General features: G+C 32.4%; 1 protein-coding gene across 3 annotated transcripts; it reads right to left on the bottom strand.

Annotated features, from left to right (window-relative positions):
- Positions 1 to 672: 672 nt before the first annotated feature.
- LOC128158583 (uncharacterized protein C12orf56-like) lies at positions 673 to 27,871 on the bottom strand. 3 transcript variants are annotated; one of them, XM_052821481.1, is made up of 13 exons: positions 27,478 to 27,871; positions 26,094 to 27,100; positions 23,790 to 23,955; positions 19,312 to 19,388; positions 17,966 to 17,980; positions 15,603 to 15,744; positions 14,571 to 14,680; positions 14,090 to 14,179; positions 9,103 to 9,214; positions 8,548 to 8,700; positions 8,001 to 8,182; positions 7,393 to 7,530; positions 673 to 2,084 (listed from the first exon to the last, which is right to left on the bottom strand). In XM_052821481.1, the coding sequence occupies exons 1-13, from the start codon at positions 27,733 to 27,735 to the stop codon at positions 1,997 to 1,999; spliced, it is 2,538 nt and encodes an 845-aa protein (XP_052677441.1). In that variant the 5' UTR covers positions 27,736 to 27,871; the 3' UTR covers positions 673 to 1,996. The 3 variants fall into 3 exon arrangements, with proteins under 3 accessions (XP_052677441.1, XP_052677443.1, XP_052677442.1); XM_052821483.1 differs by having other exon boundaries at positions 26,523 to 27,100; XM_052821482.1 differs by lacking the exon at positions 17,966 to 17,980 and having other exon boundaries at positions 674 to 2,084.

Genomic DNA, 27,871 nt, shown 5'->3' with positions numbered 1-27,871 from the left:
GGGCCTTGTACAGACAAACTACAGAATACAGGGCCTGGTACTGACCAACTTCAGAATACAGGGCCTGGTATAGACCAACTACAGAATACAGGGCCTGGTACAGACCAACTACACAATACAGGGCCTTGTACAGACAAACTACAGAATACAGGGCCTGGTACAGACCAACCACAGAATACAGGGCCTGGTACAGACCAACTACACAATACAGGGCCTGGTACAGACAAACTACACAATACAGGGCCTGGTACAGACAAACTACAGAATACAGGGCCTGGTACAGACCAACCACAGAATACAGGGCCTGGTACAGACCAACTACACAATACAGGGCCTGGTACAGACAAACTACAGAATACAGGGCCTGGTACAGGCGGTAGTACTCGTCGGCAGCTTAAGTCGAATAGCCTGTCCCCATAAAAGTCTTTGCACATTGATACATTCTGTTAAATGGAGTGTTTAGACGAAGGAAATTCAAAATTGAGTGGACCATCCCAGCTGTTTTTTCCATCCCGAAGCCACCAAGAAAATAATTTCCCCAAAGAAACCCAAAAAGGACATCTTTAAATTCCCACAGGATTCTCAAATTAAATCTAAGATTGATTTGTATATTAGACTAGTACGCAAGCTTTGGTTAATCATAGTATAATATTATCAAATGTGTCATAAACTGTTATTGAAATCATAATTTATTTACAAACAACAATCTCAAAACGATAAACAATCAGTTTTATCCTCATTTTTAAGTGGTCATCCAATTACAACACAGAAAACTTTTACTTAATACTAAATGAATAAGGGGCATATATATTTCGAAGTCCAACCAATGTATTGAAAAGAGTGGCCCAATGCCTGGAAACAACTGTTGGTGGTTTCAGATTACAATAATCTCATGCCATATCATCATTAAAACACAACTCAATTTAGTTTTAAACTTAAGTTTAGAATTCTTTGTGGATTATCATTCAAAAATGGTTTTCGTGCCTTCAATATTTAGGAAATCAAATAAAGAATAATTAAACTAAAATGATATAAAAAATAATTTTCAAAACGAAATATTGAATACATTATAAATACATGTACTACTTCATAATACATTATAAAGTATGCTTCACAGACAGACGGACGGACGGACGGACGGACGGACAGATGGATGGATAGATAGATAGATAGATAGATAGATAGATAGATAGATAGATAGATAGATAGATAGATAGATAGATAGATAGATAGATAGATAGATAGATAGATAGATAGACAGACAGACAGATAGATATATAAGTGTTAAGACTTATTACATGTGATCTGCTATGCATTCCAAATGTACCGTTTGTAACTCCTTGTATTTTTTTCACATACATGTACAAGGGAATATTTCTAACGCTAAAGTTTGTAAGTAAACAGACTTACTGCCATTATATAATGAATAACAAATGGATATACAAGATGCTTGATGATTTTTTATCACAAAATAAAATTTCTCTGAAACATCGTTTCTTCGTCCAAGAAATGACACGTGCACAATTTATCATGCTTGTGTTAGAACCAACATTGTAACACATGACTTTGATAAAACATACCATGCAATGCAAGGGAATAATGATAAATTGTTACATCTATAAAAAGGATTCAATTCATTTTGAACAGTAGTCAAATATGAGTTCAACACATGTACAGGAAGCATATAAATGTAAAACTCTTCTTCATTTATAGTACAATGTAAAATAAAGTACTTATGGGTTTCCAGTTTGCGAAGCACTGTCCAACGTGACTTGTAAAAACACACACAGATATTACTAGTGTTAAAGTAAATTATATCATGAAGCGTACTGAGTGCTGGCTTTAAATCCAGCAAGACTATTCTGGTGGCGTCATTCCACATTGGAAACCATTCCGTAGATGACGTCATCTTACATTGAACACTATCTATGACGTCATCCAACATTGGACACTATTCCGGTGACGTCACTCCACATTGGACACTCTTCCGGTGACATCACCACGCATTGGACACCGAGGATAGTCTCCTGCCTGCCAAGGACAGTGTGTCTATGTCAGACATCGTGGTTACGCCCTTCTTCTTGCTGTCAATGTAGAAATCAGAAATTATTTCCAATTTTTGCAAAAGTTCACGTACCGCACACAATTGATTTTTACAGGTAATGATCGAGTTTGAATGGCGTATAGACTCCTTCACGATAAGTGCGGTACTGCTCTCTTGCAGGGCAAAATGATATACTTTGCCTAAATTCATTAGGTAGATAATTAAATGACGTAAATAAAAGAATTGAAATTCACCAAACCATGTCATTTTGCCCTGCAAAAGAGCAGTACCGCAGTTACCGTGAAGGGGTTAATTTGACAGGTGTCAGATTATGGAAAATCATCATAAGACAATGACAATGAACTTTATTCTCATAACTGAATTTACAGTGTAAAGAAATTACATATGTACAGTATGTACACACTACAATATATATAATAGATGAAAATCATTGGTACAGGCATGATGAAGGGATTACGGATACAATTTAACCAAGAAAGCTAACTCATCTAATAGTTTACAAATATTGGTAAGATGGTTTATGTTTGTGACATTAAACAGTTTTTCAAATTATACAACATTTGGATTTGTTATGAAGTAATTTAATAAACATATAACCATTGAATTGGATATATATACATCAGTACATTTGAAAAGGTAGTGAAATTCATCCCCAATTTCATTACAGGCACACAATTTACAAATTCTGTTTTCTCTAGGAATATTAAACCATCTACCTATCTCAATAGGTAATTTAGCATTGCCAGTTCTAAAATTACAAAAGTTCTTACATAATTTTGTTGGCAAAGTCAATAAAATTAATACTTTTCAAAATCCAGTGACTTTTTAAAAATCCTTTAATTTAAACCTTTTGGAGAATTATGTACCTCGCTATACCATGATTGCTTAAATTGGTCTAATAAAATATTGTATACTTTAGATTTTAACCAGGGTATGTTTATTGTGTTTTGATACCATATATATGTCAATCCACATTGATTTGAAGTTCTCTTAATGGCTTCGCACCATGAGTTAATAAAATTCTTCAATACATTAAAAAGTTTTGCTGACAATTTTGAGTTCTGGAAATTAACTAATTTACCCCAGAAGGAAATCATTCTAACTTTAACATTAATTGTTAAGGGGTATCTTCCAAATTCCCCATATACCATAAAGTTTGGTGTTGTGGTTCTCAAGTTCAATATATGTTTACAAAATTTTAAATGTAATTTCTCAAGGAGATTAGTGTTATGAAAACCCCAAACTTCGCATCCATATAATAATATTGGTTTGATAATTTTATCGAACATGTCTATTTTACAATGACAGTGATTTATGTTTTAATGAATCATGTCTTACTTACCTAAATAAAACAGTCATGTCCTAGTGATGAAATGACTGAAAGTTTTATTTTAATTGCTTTTACTTCCCAACAAAATTAATTACCTTTTGGCTATCCATGAGCACTGACTCCCAGGATTAAAAAAAAAGATTCCACAATATTTAGTTATTTTGAAAAAGTTTTGTCCACAAAAATCTGCCTCGACAGGGTTTCTCCTTTACAAATTTTACATTTGCTCGTGTATGTTCAAGCTTAAATAATTTCTCTGATATTTTATTATCAACTTTTCTGAAAACGTGGCCTGTTTTATACATATCGATTTAGTGTTTAACAGACGGCAACGAAAAATTTTTAAAAGACTAGCATTAGTTCATTTTATTAATATGTATTCTTCAAATTCGAATTAAACGTTTTAGGATTAGTTAGAATGTGAATAATGAAATAACATGACTAACGTTATAAAAATGGAGCGAAAGCTAGGGCCACATCTCTCACCTACATATAGAAACAACATCTAACTATGGCCCACCCCTTACACAAATAGCCTTACAGCTAGCGTTACGACATCAAATATCATGATATATTGGTCAAGATTTTATGTCTCCCCCTTGAGCCATGTTTGAAAAATCAAGAAAGTTCTTGCAGTACATGTAAAACTTGCTTACAAGAAAGTGGTGTAGACGCGAGTTATTACATATAGGCCTAAGTTCTTTGAAATTCTGTATATTCAATTAAGAGGACACTTTAAAACAAGGTAAACGTTCCTAAAGCTTGTCTGAATATTAACCAAACTGATCTAATGATTTCTGGGGACACACTGCCCCCCTCCTCCCCACCCCCCCCCCCCCCCCAAAAAAAAAATTAATGACAAAAATCCGTTGATCACTCCATATGCCCCATATGGTACAAGGATGTAAAAATTGGAACTGCTTCACGCAAACTTCATTACAATCAATTTCACAAAACGCATCCTTTACTTCCTTTTGTAGAAATTTTTAAAATGTCTCACCTTGTTTTCAGTATTTCATAATCATCTCCCTTTTTGAAGGGATGAACAGGTATTTTAAGCATGAGGAAAGATACTCTAAAATTGAGTGCATTTTTTCACACGTGCTGATTTGAAAACTGCAAGTGCTCTCATCGCAACTCAGTGCTTTGTAAATATAAGTCCCTACTGTCAGAAAAATAAAACACACAACTCACTCTTTGAGCATATTTGGGCAGTAGCATTGTGTTCGAAAGTATGTCTGGGGGAGGGCAAACTCATCCAAAAATAAAATTTAAAACTTCCAAATTCATGACAATTCTAATTTGGAAACTTCAGTTTCTATTAATATTTCCTTCTTGCATGCTCTCAAAGAAGTCTTGGAGGGGCAACTCCATGATAATTCACTTTTTTCATACGTAAATTTAAGGAAAATGTTTGGCAGCCCCCCCCCCCCCCCCTTCTTCTTACCTGTATATTATAAACTACCCAACTTAGATATATAATTTATAAAGAAGTCCCAGATGTGGAATTAGTTAAACTCTAATTGATTCTTGCGTCTTATGTAACCAGATAGCCATATATATGAAATATAATTATATGATTGTATTCTGCTTAACGTTAATTAGTCATTAGCTTGTTGTGCACTCGATACGAGAAAAGTGTATAGAGAACAATGTTAAAGAGAATAACCGACGTAGTTTGAATTCGTGGCATCAGCGGAATGACCAGGAAGAGTAGTATGGACTTTGGAAGTGGTCAACGGATGCAAGACTCTTAATTGTAATTTACCTTTAACAATGGACTTCTTTTTTAAGTCACTTATGAACTGTGACCTAAAAGGATGCTACTGGATGTATTAACAATTGCTTAATCTATTTACTGATTTTTATGCTTATGATTTGATTAAGAATTTGTACATTGATTTGATACCACTATACGATAAGTGTGCTTAATAAATATCATAAAACATGAACTGACTTATGATTTCAAAAGTCCAAAGAATAACAACAGAAGGAATTTGTTAAACTTTAATTGATACTTACGTCTCGTAGTAAAAATCACATTGAGACAAACATAACTATGGCTGACACTAAACTAGCTAATTCATTAATTAAATAATTAATGGACGAGAACTGTAATGAGGATGGACATTACTTGTACAAGTAACACCACTTTTTTCACAATCAGACATCACTTTGGCACTTTGAAGCTGAAATAGAAAAGGGAGATAAACCAGTCCCACATTACTGGGCTCTGTATCAGACATCTCTGTGAACATATTGCCAAATAAATGTTTGTTGCTATGCTATTCCATATTTAATATTATCCCATTCATTTCAAAGAAGCAATTTTTGCCTCTTTAAACAACTGTACATAGTTTTGAATTTTATTTTTTTGGCGAGTTCACTAAGAGGTAACTTTAAGCCTTCAAAAATTACACATAGCATTATTTAGTAGAAGAAAATATTACATGTACCAAAAACTTAATTATTTTGTGGTTATAAATATCATAAAAATGAGAAAAAACACATCTAACAGGGTATGTAAGATTGCAATAACACATGAACTTACATTTATAAGAATTCAACAGGTACTCATAAAAACTGAAAAAAGACCATTTCCCAATGAATGCAATGGATATCAGTGACTAAAATGTTTGTGTAAAAATTGTAATGAGTTGCTTCCCTTTGACCAGTATGACAGCGATGTGAACTTGTGATCATAACGCCAGCCTACATAAAATAAAAGATTTACATGAACATGTAGATTTTCTATAGTGTTCTTAATGTCAAACTTCATTAATAGAAGATTCAAAAATTTCAAATTCATTAATGAAAAATATAAACCAGAAATAATAGAAAAGTTATTGAACTCACAAAATAAGTCAATCAAATTTTACACTAAACTTAAACATGTAGCTGAATGGTTTCTTTATGTCAGAGAGAGAGAGAGAGAGAGAGCGAGAGAGAGAGAGAGAGAGAGAGAGAGAGAGAGAGAGAGAGATGTTCATTGTACATAATATCTTACGGGCATTAACAAATATTTGACCCCAAAATATACTGACTCATAAAATGAATGTCATCAAATGAACAGCATTGTTACATGATTCTTTTGGGATTTCTAAAAAAAAATATGATGACAATGTGCCTCTTTGTATATTATGTAACATAATTAGTGTTAAGTTTTTACCTAGGCCTAATTAAAGGTCAAAACTTTACAGTCACATGTAAATTGTCCAGTCAAGCAGTCACCTTAAGAATATAACTTCAAAACTATTATAATTCAATCATTTTTTGTGTTCAAAGGTATTTTGATCCTTATTTCTAAAACCTTACATGTATATTGTTTACAAAAATTTACAAATGGTTACATGTAATTGTGAATCTTATGGTAGTACCACTGAATGATTAAGATAAGTACTGAGAGCCTCCATACACGCACAAACTTCAGGATGGTGTGGGCTTCATGTTTTCTTAACTTTGTTACTTATTCACTATGTAAGCATTTATTGAACGATAGCCTACCATCAAATAAATCTACAATGAAGTAAAATATATCTAAATATATATCTAAAGTCAAAAAGTGCCATCAAAGGCACTGCGACACATGTATAAATATAAATTAAAATATAAATTTTTAAAATTAATTGAATTAATAATTAAAATATCTCTAAACTGACAAACAAGCATGGGATTAATATCTAGACAAACATACATGTAAATAAATATTGCAAATGTCATACTTCATAATGCCATGGATAAAGTCTGTCACCTCTTTGCAAGAAAAAACATTTTAAAAAATTCTGAAAAATAAATAATAGTCCATAAAATTATCACAAGTCGCTCTGTTGAGGTGCAAGCCGTGATATAAAAAACAAGCTGCAGCAACGAACTGTATCAGATCTCAGATCTGACCAATCAAAGCGTGTCATGTTTCTGCCGGTGACCAATCAGTAATCACCACCCTGTGACATGTGTTCATGTGATGTGAGGTCACATGACGGTCATGTGATGCTACCTTGGGGATTTGGGGAAGATGGAGGTCCCCGAGTCAAGGACCTTGTTGGTGACCGACTCGATGAGGGTCACAGTGATCATACAGATGGGGTAGGACTGGGGCAGCTTCTTCATCACCACAGGCACCTGCACAAAGTACCTGAAAGTAGAAACACATTGAAAGGTTAAAGGTCATGTATTCAACGTCGGGAGCATTTCCCATCACAACTAGGAATTGAATAAGTATCAAAATATGGGTAATATATTGCTTAAAATAAATTTCCATGTAAATATGTCATCAAAGGTAGTCTGAATGCAATTAAAATTGTTCATTGAAATATCCTCTTCTTTTGAACAAAACATAGCAGATTTGTTCTGCATTCAAAGAATTTTAAACAACTTAGAAATTGGATAAACATAGAAATATTCTAATATTCAGATAATGTAATGTATTCACAAATCTAGAGTATTAACTGTTAATTGTGGTGCTCTACAATTTACATAAATCTTGAGCTTCGATCAGATAAGATTCGAATGCCTATGGTCCCAACTGCTAGATTCTCTAGATATATAATTCTAATTAAGTATTAATGAATTCATGGTTAGAACTTTAAATATTTTTCTTATTACTTAAACTCCTCCAGATAGTGGCTGCGGATGAAGGCGGAGATCTTGGGGCTGTAGTGTAGAAAAGTCTGTAGGACGGAGAACTGTACATAGAGAGTCACCGCCTCCTGAGGCATCAGAGCGTCTTTACGAGTCGGCCCGATAAACTTCATCATCTGGTCAATCACATTCTCCACGAACCCTTCCTGTTAATGGAACGTATACATCAAGTGAATTCTTTGATTCCTTATTAAGGAATTAGTTTTCTTGAATATATTTGAAGAAAAATGTAAAAAAAAATCTCTTTTTCACTTGGGAAATACGTATTCAGAAATTTATACATTTATAACTTTAATTTTACATTATATGAAGCCTTCAATGTTCAATGTGGTTTGAGAGAGAGAGAGAGAGAGAGAGAGAGAGAGAGAGAGAGAGAGAGAGAGAGAGAGAGAGAGATAGATCTCGAGATCAATAGTACATATTGAGTGGAGAGAGAGAGAGAGAGAGAGAGAGAGAGAGAGAGAGAGAAGCACTCAATCTTGTATGAGAGAAAGAGAGAGAGAGTACGAACCGTCATCCTCATTTCCTCCATGGTCTTTATGACCCAGCTGATGTTGAAGAAGCTGGCCTCTCTGTTCCCCCAGTTTGCCTGTCTTGCCATCAGAAAGATCTCGAACAGCGTCAGCAGGGCCGACTTTCGGAACTCATCTATCTGCTTCTTTATCTGCGATAGCGATGTTACTTATTAATTATAAACAAATCATGAGTTAGTGGTTACAATATTTCCTAAAAACATGGTGAAAAATGTGTTGATTCATTTTTTCATAAAAAAACTATTGCAGATGATGCAATTTTGATAGCTCAAATAACTAATGAAAACTCTTATTACAGATATAAGTACTTTTTGCCATCAGTTTTACCAGATTCTTAAATTTTATTTCATTTTGTATTAAAAGAGAAAGATTAAACCAAATTCTTCCAAACAGTTTAAGTACGTGTCCAATGCATTCAGCTGGTAACAAAATTTCACCAAGTGAATCTTTTTGCACGTAATAAATCATGTGATACTGATGTGCAAGGAGAGACTGAGTTGTGTGACACACTGACTTATCCCCCTTGATCTTACCTCTTCGTCCGTGGCCTGTAGATTCTGGGTACTCTTTGAAGGAGCGGCCATTTTCTCTGGAATTTCCGGTGAACAGATAAGAAGACGGATCAGATCAAAGATGGCCTTGCCCCTGTGTAAACAAATCATCAGTAAGTAATGAATAAACAAATCATGAATAAACAAGTCATCAGTAAGTAATGAATAAACAAATCATGAATAAACAAATCATCAGTGAGTAATGAATAAACAAATCATCAGTAAGTAATGAATAAACAAATCATGAATAAACAAGTCATCAGTAAGTAATGAATAAACAAATCATGAATAAACAAGTCATCAGTAAGTAATGAATAAACAAATCATGAATAAACAAGTCATCAGTGAGTAATTAATAAACAAATCATGAATAAACTCATCAGTGAGTAATGAATAAACAAATCATGAATAAACAAATCATCAGTGAGTAATGAATAAACAAGTCATGAATAAACAAATCATCAGTGAGTAATGAATAAACAAATCATGAATAAACAAATCATCAGTAAGTAATGAATAAACAAATCATGAATAAACAAGTCATCAGTAAGTAATGAATAAACAAATCATCAGTGAGTAATGAATAAACAAATCATCAGTAAGTAATGAATAAACAAATCATCAGTGAGTAATGAATAAACAAATCATGAATAAACAAATCATCAGTGAGTAATGAATAAACAAATCATCAGTGAGTAATGAATAAACAAATCATTAGTAAGTAATGGATAAACAAATCATAAATAAACAAATCATCAGTAAGTAATGAATAAACAAATCATGAATAAACAAATCATCAGTAAGTAATGAATAAACAAATCATGAATAAACAAATCATCAGTAAGTAATGAATAAACAAATCATGAATAAACAAATCATCAGTAAGTAATGAATAAACAAATCATCGGTAAGTAATGAATAAACAAATCATGAATAAACAAATCATCGGTAAGTAATGAATAAACAAATCATGAATAAACAAATCATCAGTATGTAATGAATAAACAAATCATCAGTAAGTAATGAATAAACAAATCATCAGTAAGTAATGAATAAACAAATCATGAATAAACAAATCATCAGTAAGTAATGAATAAACAAATCATGAATAAACAAATCATCAGTAAGTAATGAATAAACAAATCATCAGTAAGTAATGAATAAACAAATCATGAATAAACAAATCATCAGTGAGTAATGAATAAACAAATCATGAATAAACAAATCATCAGTATGTAATGAATAAACAAATCATGAATAAACAAATCATCAGTCAGTAATGAATAAACAAATCATCAGTAAGTAATGAATAAACAAATCATTAGTGAGTAATGAATAAACAAATCATCGGTAAGTAATGAATAAACAAATCATGAATAAACAAATCATCAGTAAGTAATGAATAAACAAATCATGAATAAACAAATCATCAGTGAGTAATGAATAAACAAATCATCAGTGAGTAATTAATAAACAAATCATGAATAAACAAGTCATCAGTGAGTAATGAATAAACAAATCATGAATAAACTCATCAGTGAGTAATGAATAAACAAATCATGAATAAACAAGTCATCAGTGAGTAATGAATAAACAAATCATGAATAAACAAATCATCAGTAAGTAATGAATAAACAAATCATGAATAAACAAGTCATCAGTGAGTAATGAATAAACAAATCATGAATAAACAAGTCATCAGTGAGTAATGAATAAACAAATCATGAATAAACAAATCATCAGTGAGTAATGAATAAACAAGTCATGAATAAACAAATCATCAGTAAGTAATTAATAAACAAATCATGAATAAACAAGTCATCAGTGAGTAATGAATAAACAAATCATGAATAAACAAATCATCAGTGAGTAATGAATAAACAAGTCATGAATAAACAAATCATCAGTGAGTAATGAATAAACAAATCATGAATAAACAAATCATCAGTGAGTAATTAATAAACAAATCATGAATAAACAAGTCATCAGTGAGTAATGAATAAACAAATCATGAATAAACTCATCAGTGAGTAATGAATAAACAAATCATGAATAAACAAGTCATCAGTGAGTAATGAATAAACAAATCATGAATATACAAATCATCAGTAAGTAATGAATAAACAAATCATGAATAAACAAGTCATCAGTGAGTAATGAATAAACAAATCATGAATAAACAAGTCATCAGTGAGTAATGAATAAACAAATCATGAATAAACAAATCATCAGTGAGTAATGAATAAACAAGTCATGAATAAACAAATCATCAGTAAGTAATTAATAAACAAATCATGAATAAACAAGTCATCAGTGAGTAATGAATAAACAAATCATGAATAAACTCATCAGTGAGTAATGAATAAACAAATCATGAATAAACAAATCATCAGTGAGTAATTAATAAACAAATCATGAATAAACAAGTCATCAGTAAGTAATGAATAAACAAATCATGAATAAACAAGTCATCAGTAAGTAATAAATAAACAAATCATGAATAAACTCATCAGTGAGTAATGAATAAACAAATCATGAATAAACAAATCATCAGTAAGTAATGAATAAACAAATAATGAATAAACAAATCATCAGTGAGTAATGAATAAACAAATCATCAGTAAGTAATGAATAAACAAATCATCAGTGAGTAAAACAAGTCATCAGTAAGTAATGAATAAACAAATCATGAATAAACAAATCATCAGTAAGTAATGAATAAACAAATCATGAATAAACAAATCATCAGTAAGTAATGAATAAACAAATCATCAGTAAGTAATGAATAAACAAATCATGAATAAACAAATCATCAGTAAGTAATGAATAAACAAATCATGAATAAACAAATCATCAGTAAGTAATGAATAAACAAATCATGAATAAACAAATCATCAGTAAGTAATGAATAAACAAATCATGAATAAACAAATCATCAGTGAGTAATGAATAAACAAATCATGAATAAACAAATCATCAGTAAGTAATGAATAAACAAATCATGAATAAACAAATCATCAGTAAGTAATGAATAAACAAATCATGAATAAACAAATCATCAGTGAGTAATGAATAAACAAATCATCGGTAAGTAATGAATAAACAAATCATCAGTAAGTAATGAATAAACAAATCATCAGTCAGTAATGAATAAACAAATCATGAATAAACAAATCATCAGTAAGTAATGAATAAACAAATCATCGGTAAGTAATGAATAAACAAATCATGAATAAACAAATCATCGGTAAGTAATGAATAAACAAATCATCAGTAAGTAATGAATAAACAAATCATCAGTCAGTAATGAATAAACAAATCATTAGTAAGTAATGAATAAACGAATCATTAGTAAGTAATGAATAAACAAATCATCGGTAAGTAATGAATAAACAAATCATCAGTCAGTAATGAATAAACAAATCATCAGTAAGTAATGAATAAACAAATCATCGGTAAGTAATGAATAAACAAATCATGAATAAACAAATCATCGGTAAGTAATGAATAAACAAATCATCAGTAAGTAATGAATAAACAAATCATCGGTAAGTAATGAATAAACAAATCATGAATAAACAAATCATCAGTAAGTAATGAATAAACAAATCATGAATAAACAAATCATCAGTCAGTAATGAATAAACAAATCATGAATAAACAAATCATCAGTAAGTAATGAATAAACAAATCATCGGTAAGTAATGAATAAACAAATCATGAATAAACAAATCATCGGTAAGTAATGAATAAACAAATCATCAGTAAGTAATGAATAAACAAATCATCAGTCAGTAATGAATAAACAAATCATTAGTAAGTAATGAATAAACGAATCATTAGTAAGTAATGAATAAACAAATCATCAGTAAGTAATGAATAAACAAATCATCAGTCAGTAATGAATAAACAAATCATCAGTAAGTAATGAATAAACAAATCATCGGTAAGTAATGAATAAACAAATCATGAATAAACAAATCATCGGTAAGTAATGAATAAACAAATCATCAGTAAGTAATGAATAAACAAATCATCGGTAAGTAATGAATAAACAAATCATGAATAAACAAATCATCAGTAAGTAATGAATAAACAAATCATGAATAAACAAGTCATCAGTGAGTAATGAATAAACAAATCATGAATAAACAAATCATCAGTAAGTAATGAATAAACAAGTCATGAATAAACAAATCATCAGTGAGTAATGAATAAACAAATCATCAGTGAGTAATGAATAAACAAATCATGAATAAACAAATCATCAGTAAGTAATGAATAAACAAATCATGAATAAACAAATCATCAGTGAGTAATGAATAAACAAATCATGAATAAACAAATCATCAGTGAGTAATGAATAAACAAATCATCGGTAAGTAATGAATAAACAAATCATCAGTAAGTAATGAATAAACAAATCATCAGTCAGTAATGAATAAACAAATCATGAATAAACAAATCATCAGTAAGTAATGAATAAACAAATCATCGGTAAGTAATGAATAAACAAATCATCAGTAAGTTATGAATAAACAAATCATCAGTCAGTAAGTTATTTGTGCAATCTGATACTTTTCAGTTTGTTATGAACGACATTTTTTATCTATTAATCATTACTTATATAGTACTCTCAGTTAACTATGCTTGTCATAAGTCAATTAGCAATAATTCAATCTAATAATAATGTATTTGTCTTTATTTAGTTTTTTGTTCAATAACTTCAATTTTTCTCCTTAATTCATCATCCAAACACAATTATTATGTATGCATAAGAATGGAAATATTTTCTCAATGATAATTACTAGTGTACGATTTTCTAGACTTTGTACATTTTGAATGATTGTGTGAGTTAATGAGTGTGTGTATGTTTGTCTTTGTCTCGTCATGTTTTGTTCAGTAATTATATAAAATGTAAGAAAAAAAAATCATCTATTCAGTTAATCATTACAGCTGTTTAACTTACCTGTCTGCTTTCAAAGTTTGGATCCTGGCAGGAATGATTTCAGACTCCCTGAACATCAGACTCAGAATTTCTGTCAGTAGTATGACTAGTCTAAAAACAACCACCAAAACATGAAATCTTTTTGTCAATTTCTGTTACAATGTACTTTCCATGACTTAAGTTTTGACTTGGAATATTTCTGACAGCTTCTATTTTTTCAATGACTTAAGTTTTGACTTTAAATATTCCTCTTAGTTGCAATGAAAGAAAAAGTGAGTAAGCATATACTCGATTACTTTACAATGCTACACATAATGAACTCAGTTGCTTGTGGTATAATAAGCCGACAAGATATTTCTTTGACTCAATCAAGTTTATGAGATATTTTGACTGGATTCATATAAACTCCTGATTCAGAAATATTCCTTGTCCATTTTACATTTTAATTTCAAGTAAAATTTCATGAGATAAAATCAGTTATTAAGGTATCGGTGATACTGACTCGAGTTCATCGGCCCTCTGGACTCGCCCGTGCTCAGTGTTTACATTGACAGGTGACTTTGGCAGGTAGTGTTGAGTTTGTCTCACCAGGAATAAAAACATGTCTGCATTCTGTAACAAAACAAAAGACTCAATGAAAATGACTATTAATCTTTTCTGTTATAGAATACAAGACTCCTCTGTAATAGACTACAAAGTTCTTAATGTCAGACAACAAAGATTTCTTGTACTAGACTACAAAGATCTTTTTTGTATAGACAACAAAAGTTCTTTTGTAATAGACTAAAAAGATCTTTTGTAATAGACAACAAAGTTCTTTTGTCATAGACAACAAAGTTCCTTTGTAATTGACAACAAAGTTCTTTTGTAATAGATCTAGACTACAAAGATCTTTTGTAATAGACTACAAAGATCTTTTGTAATAGACAACAAATGTAATTGACAACAAAGTTCTTTTGTCATAGACAACAAAGTTCTTTTGATCTACATCTAGACTACAAAGATCTTTTGTAGTATACAACAAAGTTCTTTTTGTAATAGACAACAATGTTATTTTGTAATAGATTATGAAGAATTTCTGAAATAGACAACAAAGTTGACTACAACAGCCTTTAATGTAATAAACTACAAAACCCTTAATGTAATAGGACAACAGATTTCTTAATAAAATTGGCTACAAAGCTTTTGATGTAATAAACTACAAAGCTCAGAGCTATAATCGTCCTCAAAATTTAACAGAGAAAGAGAAGCTTTTCAGATGTAAAAGCAACAATTTTGTTATATGTATATTGATGACATAATAAATCAATTTCGTTGTGCGAAATGATAAGAACATCTTTATAAATGAAAGGATAAAACTTATTTGAATCATTCACTGTAGACCGAAGCAGAAATATTTCTTGGCATAACATTTTGTTGATTCAAATTTTATTGGGTTTCAGGGATTTAAAAAAATCCACAACAAATACATGTACATGTATTCTTGCTTTTAAAATTTATACACGGTGCTAATTAGTATGCACTGAAGACTTACTTTCCAGAACAGTTTCTTGAGCGTGAAGTTTTTCTCGGTGGCAGTTTTAAGCTCGGTAAGAAGAGAGAATATGTCCTCCATCGAGTTCTCAGGGTTGAGGAGATCTCGCTTCAAGGCATTGAATAAGAGCTCCATCTTTTCTCTACAATGTACACCACAAATTTAAGAATACACTACATGTTCTTTAAAGTCAAATCTTGTATCTAAAATCACAATTGATTTATTTTAAGCGTAAATACTGCTTTTTCTTGTACCATCTTGTTCAGAGGATAAACAAAGTATAAAGCTGTCAGCATGTTTTTCCATTGAATACACTCAACTGTTTGGTGAGGAAGTGTCGGTGTTCGGTGGTAATTAAAGACAGAACAAGAAAATCTGAGTTGATCATAATGTTATGTGCAACTATACCAAAAACATGAAAAATCTCCACTGGCCCCCCAAAAATCTATTAACATATTATTTGACTAAGTAAACATTTCTTAACATAATTTAACCGAGATAAATCTTTTTAAAAATCTTAAACTTGGATGCTGATAAAAAAAAAAAAATAATAATTGATTTGCTGCAAAATAAGAAAAAAAATTCTGTGCCAAGCAAAATATAAATAAAGCTTTTTTGTACATGCACCAGTAAAATCAGTGAAAGATTTTAACCCCTCATCTTACTTTAGAATAAAAAATAAAATTCAAAACAATGTTTCACATATATCATGTATATTTATCATAAAATGTACAAAAAGCCTTTTTGTGGCTCAAAAATGTTATTTACAAGTGCATATGATAAGACATTTTTTAACTGCAATGCAATGCAATGGCAAATTAAGGTACTTCACTACACCAAGACTTGTACTTTTTAAGGCACTACGTCACAAGATGGCGATTACAATGTTTTGTTAACTGTTTATATCGTTTGAATTGGTTGTATAGGTTCGTAGCTCAGTGGTTAAAGTATTGGGCTTCTGAACTGCAGATCATGAGTTCGAATCCGCCTGGACCTTTAGCTAATGTTTACTGAATTAAATTTTAAATTTTTTTACTTTTCATCCAAATTTGCACATTTTTGTCAATTTGACTTAAATATCTTCTTATCCATTATGATATTTATCATGATCAAGTAATTTTCTTCTGATTTGAGAAAATAGTTCAAGGTGTAATGAGCCACCTTAAATGAAAATTGAAAAATGAACAGTATAAATACCAGTGCTTTAGCAGCAGATAAGGAAAATAAAGGGTTTAGCAAACTCTTTATAAGCTTTCAATGCCTTGAGGTTCTATAATAAGAGTCAGCTTTAACTTTGATAACAATGTGTAAATTTAAATATATTGTTTAGAAATTAGGAGAAAACAAATTCTTAAAAGTTTCATGTTTTCATTTCCCATAGTGCAAAGCATATGGAGATACATAATTAAAAAAAAAACAATACCAGTATTTATAAAATAACACATAACTTTGTTAATAGCTATTTTAAACACTTTCTAAAGATAACTGTATCTATCAAAGAATAAGGAAATAGCTGAGCAGAAAAAAAAAAATAAACATTTGGAAATGCATAAAAAGGATGATGGTTATGTGTTTGCATAGGTAGGTAAAAGTACTTATAGCTGTCTGTGCCTGCGCTACATAAAGGATCTAAAAAGCTAATTATGCTGGTCTGAATCAAACGGGGAGAAAATGTGACTTTAGTGCAAACATCACACACCTGGAAATAGACTTTCTCCTGTAGTAAACAGAGAACATTTCATTGGACAATATACACAGTCAATCAGCCAATGATAACACTGCATGAATGCATGTGACTTACTTACATGTTGTATATGACACCCCAAGATGATAAACTAAACTGTTTTACTATCTATTTAATATGTAATTACATGTACTATACATGCATTTTTATACAACTTTTATCAGCTTGCTTGGACAGAATATTCTGATACATACTGCATTTTGATATATAAAATAGAGAATAATGAAGACCACTGTATTTCTAGTAAGTAGTTAGTACATTATTTACAAAGACTATAAATAATTATTAAAGATCTCTGTACATTATTCATTTATGATATTCATATAGAAAAAAATCACCACAGGTGAATATCACAATGTGTTAATCTGGATTGTGAAATCTAGTTCAAATAAGAGAGTGAAGAAAACCAGGAAGCCTTAGAAATACAATATGAACATGTAAGAGCGATGGAGTGACAGATGAGTGTTCCATTAACCACCCTCGAGTGTTCCGTTAACCACCCTTGTAAAACATCAACAGAACCGTGAAGTCAGAAAGTTGACAGCTGACCAGAGCGGTCCGTTTCTGACCGTGACATTACACAGGGGTAGGTACACAGGTACAACATCAAGTCACTCACCTGTACTTGGGGATTCTGACCACAACAAGAAATAAACAAAGTTTATAACAATGTTAAAATAGCGATTTAGCGACCTTTTTGTCTAGTGTGTTAATTATATCATTGTTCAAGTCCAATTAAAGCTCAAAAAGACAGAAGTTTTTAACTTCATAATAATCATAAAATCTTTGTGATGTTTTGATTATATTCATATCAGCAGTCACTTGACCATAAAACTTAAGGTTTATACAGGTTTTATAATAATTGAAAGCAAACTAAATAAAACTTATAGAGCTTGCAATAATGAAGTTATAGTCCTAACGTAAAAAAAAATTATCATTTTTCAAGTATATTTCATTTCATGCAGTCTCAATTTTTATCTATGATCTGTAGACCATACATGTATACAACCAAATAGAAAGTGATATTTCATGTTTTCCCTCCCCACTCCAAAATAGGTAAAACTGTTGGATCCACCACTTGTTAGTCAACTCATGACCCATCCTCCCAGCCTTAAAAATTATTTCACAACATTTTTATTACCAGAATGAACTGAAAAAATCATGCCATGTCTTCCCAACCAATCGCAGTGCATAACATTCTCTCTCTCTTTCTCAGTCCACCCGTTTAAAGTTTGTGCAGTATATATATAGCATTAAAGATTTAAATTTACAGTAGTTTAAAATAACAGATCATTATTCTGCATCAGCCCTTTTAAACGACCTGAATATTTACCGAGTTCACTACAGCCAGCATAATTCATACGTTCCATATACAAATTTCAAAATAAAAGCAATATCAACTTTCCAACACTGCAGAACAATATAAGTATGGCAATTAGAACCCACTTGTTATGAGTCAATTAAGCGATTTCATTATTTAAACAAAAGACTACAACAATAAAAAATTCTTGTTCAAACATTGGGCAAATTAAATGCTATAAAAATGTCAAAATCTAATAGTCTATAGCAAACATTAGATTTGGTAATCAATATCCAACATAAGTTAAGTCCACAGTCTTCCTCTACTCTCCAGTGTCTGTTTCTCTCTCTATCCCATTCATGGACAGCATCATAACTCTTCTGTCTCTTTTTTAATTTTGTGTCAGGAAGATCTATCTCTCTTTCTCAAAGTTTCTATGTGTTTGCTTTTATATATATTAACATAGAGATATATATTATATATATATATCTATATATTTTTGCTTTTTCCCTTTTTTGAGACTGTGTTTTCTTGATAATCCAAGAATCTAGATCATTGCTTTACACAAACAGTAATTACAAGTGTTTTAATTTCTCTCTCTCTCTCTCTCTCTCTCTCTCTCTCTCTCTCTCTCTCTCTCTCTTTTCTATCTCTCTCAATCCTACCTTTGAATTGGTCCACTTCTCACTGCACTTGATCTGAAGTTCTTCTCATAATCCATATCAATGTTGAGGGTATGTTTCTACAAAAAAATAAAACAAAATGAACAATCAGTTACCAGTAGTCTCAGATTAGCACAGTTTTTACAATCTATAGAATACTCTACATCAATTTGTTCTCTGCACACATACTCCATTTCCATTGTAATGTTAAGAGCGCTTGATGGTCATGACCATTTTTAGACTACCAGGTATACAGTATTATTCTCCACAATAAGAGTTCTGTATCAAAATATATAGCAAAATATTCAAATTTTAAAGCTAAGATACATGAAATTTTATGACGTTTTCTCTGCATTGTGACGTTATGTCATAAGACCCCTTTTCTCATACACTGCCTCAAATGTTTTATTTAAAGCGTAACAAATATTTAATAATATCTAAAAATTTAAGGAATACATGTTGGTTAATTTGTGGACCATCCAGCCTCCTTAAATAAGGAATAAGCAACCATTTTTTGAAGATTATGAGGTGATAAATTCGGTCGGGGTGTGGTCAAATCCAATAAAGCCCAAAGGGCTTTGTGATAGATTTGAGCACCTTCGACCGAAATTATCACCTCATAACATTGAAAGAATGATTCCTTATTATTTACATTTATATTATTTCTATTTTGTACATTTTAAAACAACATTATTTTAAAACCACTATTTTTTGATGTTGCACATATGTATTACTACATGTGTTACTATGCCGCGCAACCAATACCGTTTTTCGGTTACGCCCATGCCCATTTAGTGTCACTCATGTTTAAATCTATGAAGTAAGTTATTGGGTTTTAGGGTTCAAAATTGATTCGTAATGTTATCACAGACAAAGACAGTTGAAAATGTAAATATTTACATATATACAGCTTGAAATCACACCATATTAACCAAAACCATTTTACTTAATACTTCTTGGCATCAGTTTTTGTTATTTCAAAAAATTTAGTTTCCTAACATCAAGAAGAGGTAAATACATGGACAATGGCCCTAACAATTCCATCTAATGTCATAAATCATTTGATTTTGCGGATCAATTCAACATCAATGGAATCTACCAAAACTAGTGTGAAATAACGAAATTAACAGCAAGTTAAAAAGTTCACTTGGATATGAACTTGATTGCATCGGGTCACGTGATCAAATCCTGTGAAGCCCAAAGGGCTTCTCAGAAGATTTGATCACATACCATTGACAAGTTCATATCCCAGTGGACTGTTTATTACTTATATTTACAATTGAAAAAGATAAATTGTTCAGAATGTTAAAATTCCCAGGATTTTAGATTCACAATAATTCAAGCGGCATGCGTGACGTCACGATAAGGTTCATACAGAATTGAACGTTTTCCCTATTCTATAGGTACGTATATTAGTAAGGAAACATATTTGCAAATGTAAATATTGAATATTACATGAATTGGATCTGACAAGTTTGACCACTGATTGACATGACCTTGAGGACTCAGAGGGACAAGGGCATCAGGAGGAAAATAGTTACTGTAACATCTAATGATAGAATCAACCTAGTACATAAAACTGTCAGCTCTTTCCTCCACAAAATTGTTATCAAAACTTTCCATAAGAACATTATAGGTAAGATTTAATCAACAGACTGAGATTTTTTTTTCAATTTCCTGACTATATCCTTGTCAGTGGGAAGGACAGACGCCACAGAAGACCTGAGCAACCTCAGGCATGAATAACCATCAAATTACTGGTCTCCTTCCCAACTCTGTGCTAGCCAGGACTTTGTCTCTAGAAGTTGACACAAAGCCTCCTGAGTTGGAGACAAACTGAGTTAACTTCTGTCGTCGCCCCGAAACATCAAACGGTACCTATCTACAAAGGCACTCTTACTCGAGTGAAATAGAGGACATCGGATAGGAATTCATTCTTTTGTGACGTAAACTAAAAATACATTCTTTTTCATGAGTAATAAATCTATAGCCAATATAAATAAACATCAAACAGGATTCTACTGATAACATTTAATAGTCCAAACCTAGAAAGAAGAGGTATTTTACGTACAACCATAAAATTTAAATTCCCCAGTGTTTAAAACATGTCCTTTTATTTGTACTTTAGATCTACCTTGAAAAATGACAAGTTACCAGGATCTCTAACCAAATAAAATATAAAAATAAAGGATATGTTTTAGTACTTGCATACTATCATACATTGCAATAATATAAATGAATGTTCACATTAAATTGGTAAGATAATCATTTTAGCACACGTTATTATGCACATTCATGTATTGCCAACATGAGTGCATAGTTACATAAAACTAACAGTTTTAGCTTGTGTCATAATCTTATTGCATATTGGATATTGATAACCATTGTACAAATGACTTCACATCCTGGTGTTGAATTTCTAGTACAATCTTCTTCTCTACTCTATGAACAACATGTTTTTTCCTCAAAGACCTAGCGCTGTGTCTATGTTTAATCACTATTCATCTACTAGCATGCAGTACAATTCAAAGTATTTCTACACCACCTTATAAATGTTGTCATAAGATTCTTTCAAGAAATCTCCATTCCCTAAGCCATTTCTATAGGACGGATTGCCTTACTTTTAAATGATATCTTAGATCTCGGTATTTCCCAAGAACATCTAGCTATCTATTTGTTCTTGCTATAAAGAAATTTAATTAAAATTGAACGCCTCCCTCGATCCACATACATGTATATGCTGATCGAACATAACTACACGTCAATAGCTTAATCTAAGTACTCAGTATTTTTGATATCTGACCTAGGCAATTCCCTAACTATAGCATCTCCTTGTATCAAATCATTGCAAATCCAAATAAAATGACCTTTAAACAGAACAAAAGAAAAATAAGTTAATGAATTCTTGCATCAAATGCTGCAGGCGTAGTGACTTGCTAATGAAACATAGATCTCGGGCATCAATTGCATTACAAAGAACAAAAGGTAGAGAGAGAGATAGAGAATCAATAGGACTTGGATCGGAGGCCAATAGACAGATATCTAACATCCCCGGCCTTGATGTCGCCGTGTTATAGAAACAGTAAACATCTCCATAGCAACAGACACCACATCCTCATCAACACAGCTTATGAGCAGACCTCGTTAACTGAGTATAGGTGACCTGTATTCAGGTAAATACAGGTGTGTTATACTTGTAGTTGTATAGCATGCAGATTGACCAGCAACACTTAGAAGTAATAACGATAATTAATCTATTTAGTTTATTGAGCAATGGATAAGATATGTTATGCATTTATTGCCTATAATAATAATCTATTAATGTTTAATTGACATCTTAATTAATATAAAATCAGATCTATAAATAGATAAAAGAACATTGAAAACTTTCCTCTTTTTTGGAAAGTTGCAAATGAAATTATATGATACGAAAGAAGAATATTTTTTAATATACAATTTGTGAATTAATTTAAACTCAAAAGGAATCCATTTCAAAATAACACAAGTGTATATCACTCTGATGTTGTTTTCTAGTACCGGTACTTATAATGCTGCATTCTAATATTGCTTCATTGATGCAATTTTTTTTGGGGTATAGATCTACTTAGTAGTTCTTTTGCAATCTTATCAATAAGGGATGAGCTTTTTCAGTGCAGTCCAAAGGTGTTTATTGGGGCTAATGAAATAGTTTGTTACAGATATGATTTAGATGTAAATTTTCCAGTTAACATCATGCCGAATCAGGGTACAGAAAACCCACTCAAAGTGAAAACTTCTATATAAAATTCTCACTTTTATACAGCCAAGTAGGTTTTTCCCTAATATCTCAAAAATATAGAATAAACTTGCCAGGTATAACCTATATTGTTATACTTTCATGTTAAATACTGAAATCTGATTGGTTAAGACGCAGTTAATAATATTTACTATTACCCTCAGCGTTAGCAACGCACTTGGCAACGGGTAACATTAAAAAATATTACATGCGCGAAAATTATGCGCGTACGGTTCGCTGTAGAATTCACGTTATTCCTATATAAAAGCAGTAAAATTTTCTTAAAATTTTAAAAAAAGACATTCAGTATACCAAAATAAATAGTGCCTGTTTGGGAGGATAACAGTTGAAATTGACACCCCTCGAAAATCATTGTCAACCTCCGCTTCGCGTCGGTTGACAATGGTTTTCTCGGGGTGTCAATTTCAACTGTTACCCTCCCAATCAGGCACTATTCATTTCTATCTAATATCTGTAATCTTGTATGCCCTCTGGGCCCAAAATTGGAAATAAACTATTATTATTATTATTATAATGTATAAAATGACGAACATCAACCATCACTGGGGCTTCCCTATGACTATTTTTACTGCATAAGTAAGGAATTAACATTAGAGTACATTTTCTTGAGGTAGTATCTGAGTACTTACAATGAAATAATTACTTTAGAGTACATTGTCTTGAGGTATAGTTTCTGAGTACTTACGATGAGGTAATTATTCCAGGCACTACGGATTAACATCAACATTGGAGACTGGAGATTTAGGAGGTAAATACTGACGGTCGCTTTCTTCCGCTCCTCCGGACTCAGCAGCGTGTTGATGCGGATAATGGAGCTCCCGAAATCTGACATAGACGCCATCCCTAGGTTACTGCAGAGGGAAAAATCTACATTAGGCGTTCCATCAAATATTCATAAGTGTATTTTTTTTTTCATTTTTATTAAGAATTCTTGTCATTGAAAGGCTTATTGAACCTCAATCAATTTCTGAGTTAAAACTCAGATCTTACTGACAAATGACCTGATTTCATTAATAAGCTGATTTCCAATTTAATAAATAAATTTGGATTCATGAACTTGTACATAATCAAACTGTACAATTTGTATCATCTTGTGATAATATATCTGTAGTGCATGTCAAAAGTATCAACAAGAAACCTGCTTAAATGTTTTTATATACAGCTTATCATTGAATGGTGATTTAAAAAGCAGGCACTTGAAAGACAATGGCTTCTTTGATTGTGAATGAAACCACACATGCATTTTAAATCCCTTCTTTTCACATTCAGGCTCACCCAGTGGTGTGATTTCGTGAATAAGGTGCTCAAGTGACTTATATACATGTACCAATTAATGGCCAGGTGTTTCTAAATACTGCACAGGTTAGTCAAAACTAAAATCAACAAGGCACTGCAAAGCACGTAAAGATCCAATGTCTGTCAACATTTATTGGGTGTGATAAAACAACTGCAACATGTCACTGGAAGACTTATAGCAAAGGAAAGACCAACTACCGGTAAAAGGGAGATTGATCTACCCACTTTACAAGCCTACAGGAAGCATCGGATCATTAACTTCCTTTGTCATCCATTTAAAAAAAAATCAAAAGATGTTGGATTGAACAGCAAGGAGTAAAGCCTCCCCCCCCCCCCCCCCCACCCTGTGGTTCTATGGGGTAGTGATAAATGTTAAGATCTAGTAAATGATAGGAGCCTTCTAGATCATGAAATTTGTAATGAGTTGAAAACTCTTTTACTGATGGTCGACAGATGCTCTACAAAATCTTGTACAACTACAGAACACAACAATTAACAGACCAGAGAATTCCTTGTCCAATTCCATTCATCAGTCTCATCCAAAAAAATTATATTATTCCATGGCCCTCAAACAGTAGACTGGGCCGGGGGGGGGTTTGAGGAAAGTCCACCACAAATGTCTCCAGAAGTTACGACCAAAACCCCCTAATATACACAAACCACTCCAAACCGTGCTTAGAAATACATGTACCACCAGTTACCATTGGGCCCTAAATACAGACCCTTTGTACAGGCCACAGATGTACAGCACATTTACAGTACAAGCTATGTAATCGAGTGTTTATGGTCATACACAAATAGTAGTAGTACTTTCAGTATGCCACATCTACTGCACACATCAGCAGGTACATGCAGGCAAGTGCATCAGGGTACTATATATATGTGTCACTAGAGTGACATGTAGGATTTTTATGACTAAAATAAAAAGTGGGGGAGTCAACTATCTCTTATTGTCTACTTAGAAACTATAATAAATTAAGCAGCAAAGTGTATACTACATTATAAGTATGTTGGACTATAATTAGCTCTGACAGCTGCATAACCATGATAAAGCTATATTGAAGGAACTGAAGCACATATCTGCCAGCATAAATTCTAGGTATTTGCTCTTACTAATAAAATAATACATAGTATGTATAAAATTATGGGATTATAAGTGTTTATATGTAGTACAGTATATCAAGAGGCAATGTTTGGATCATGGGGCTTTAATTGAATTGAAAAATAAATAGATAAGAAGTTCTTGCCCTAAAGTTCATGACTTTTTCTGAATACATAAAACAAAATACACATTTCATAATATTGGATATTCTATTCTTAAGAAAATAAATACGATACCCTATGATATCAGATGTATTTCAAGATAACAGTTAATTACTAATTTAAAAAAAAGGATCAGAATTTCTTGTAAAGTGTTGTTAAATTCTCTAAATATATAGACAGATGTGATAGCAATAAATAAATAGCAGATTCCTGCTACTGACAGAAAGAAATTGTAAAAACATGCTCAGTTAGATCAGAAACACCAAAATACAGAAAAAACTGGAAGATTAGATTCAACAAATCAAACTGCTTGTAAGGAGTAAATAGAGACGGTTATGTAAATTAAAGAAGGAAGTCAGCTAAGGAGTGGAGAGTGCTCAAAACACCTGCCCATTTACCGTGGTAACCATGCCACTAGCCTACATCTTACCTGGCACTGCGAGTGCCATCAAACTCCTGGGCCGGGGTTCCCGCCCGCGACAAGCCACGTATCGTCGTCACAGACGAACGACGAGAATTCAAGACAGGTTCCTGTACTAGAGATTGCATAGAACCCTTATGTCCCTGGCTAGCCAAGTCAGACGTGACATCAATACTTATTTCAGGTTTAGGGGGCAGGGGGTTAGCAACAAAGAACACATCATCATTGGAAGGCTTTCCATTTGCCACAATGGGTTTTGCACTGCTATCTTCAGTGACCATATCATCTCGGCCACAAGACACCCGACTTGAACGGAAGCAATTAAAACCAAAGCAGCTACACAGCGGTGGTTTCTCAGAAGAATCATTTTGATTTCTGACATCAATTAATTTTTTTTCGTTGGAGATAGAAGGGGCCCTAGGCTGGGGCCGTACTGACCCGGTTTGACTGACGGTGGTGTCCGTGGATCCACGCCTGTCCGTGCCGGTCCTAACACTTGGTGCCTCCTTCACTCTACTCCCACGCTTGGTATGAAGAATGGAGGTGTAAGAGGTGGAATAATCCCCATCCATGTCCTCCAGATCATCCAGCTGACCATCCTCCATCTCCTCCTTCAGCGCCTTCAGAACACTGTCTTCCATTCCATCGCCAATCCTCTTCTTCTTTTTCAGACTACTGGTCTTAATATCACGACCACTCGACTTCAGTCCCTGGGTTGAGCTCACAGAACCTCGACTCTCTGGTCGACTACTGTTTATCTGTAAACTGGACGTGCTCTGGGTTATATAACCATAGTCCTCAGACCAGTTGCTTCCCTCTTGTAGAGAAATGTTCTCCAATGGTGTTGATGCATTGGATCGATCACCGTGTAGATCCGATAATGAACCAGTTCTCGGAGACTTTTTAGATTTTCTAAATGACCGTTTCTTGATTTGATCTGAAGTCCAATGAACCACTTGAATGTGTTGAGTATTAGTCCGTTCTTCACCACTCAAAAAATCCGGAAAATCATTTACCTAAAAAAGAATTCATACATTGTACATATGTACTATAATGCAGGTAAAAGTAGTGAATTTAAGAGTGACAATGTCAAAAGATTCAATTTACTCAACAAATTTCCATTTGAACAAAAATAAGGTCGCAAAAAGAGTTACATAATAAATATACCAACATGTTTGATTAATATAAAATGTGATACATGCTATTAGGATACATCTTGTTCCAGTACATCTTTAAGGAAAATATACATGTTGTTTACTGACATTTAAAATGTTTTTAACCCCTTATCATGAAAACCCTTAAGAAATAACGTCGAAGAGGACGATGACAACAAACAACATGAGATACGTGATAATTCGCTATCAGATATTAAGCCTAACTTTGTGATAATTACCAGATCAACGGAGATAATCTCCTTGAGGGGAACCATGACCTGCAGGTCCTCGCGATTTTTGGGCGGATTTTCCGCCTGGTAAATGTACTCATCGTCCAAGACACAGTATTTGAAGCCCTTATTTTCTTTCTCTGTCACAATGATACAAGCCTCGTATCCCCGCACTCGCTCGAATGCCTCCTCTGGCAAGGTGCGCTTGAGAAAACTCTCCAACTTGCTGTTCTTTTTGAACAAGACATCTGCGTTTCCCCGCGCCATGCATGCTCGTAGTTGATCTCACCGAATTCAAAGTCTGACGAACAGAAGCCACATTTACTGGTTATCACGTTTTACTCATTGCCAAACATTGACGCTGCTACCAAGCACTCCATTGGATTAATTGGTATGCAGGAAG

Source organism: Crassostrea angulata, chromosome 8, assembly GCF_025612915.1.
Source record: "Crassostrea angulata isolate pt1a10 chromosome 8, ASM2561291v2, whole genome shotgun sequence".
Lineage (NCBI taxonomy): Eukaryota > Metazoa > Mollusca > Bivalvia > Ostreida > Ostreidae > Magallana > Magallana angulata.
This window is presented reverse-complemented; position numbering and strand designations above follow the sequence as displayed.

Bases quoted from the DNA above. Each gene is read 5' to 3' on its own strand.
- LOC128158583 (XM_052821481.1), bottom strand. From the start codon at position 27,735: ATGGCGCGGGGAAACGCAGATGTCTTGTTCAAAAAGAACAGCAAGTTG. The intron at 19,389-23,789 runs GTAAGTACTCAG...ATTTTTTTGTAG, and splicing joins CCTGGAATAATTACCTCATC to AAACATACCCTCAACATTGA. The intron at 14,681-15,602 runs GTAAGTCTTCAG...GTTTTGTTACAG, and splicing joins TCAAGAAACTGTTCTGGAAA to AATGCAGACATGTTTTTATT.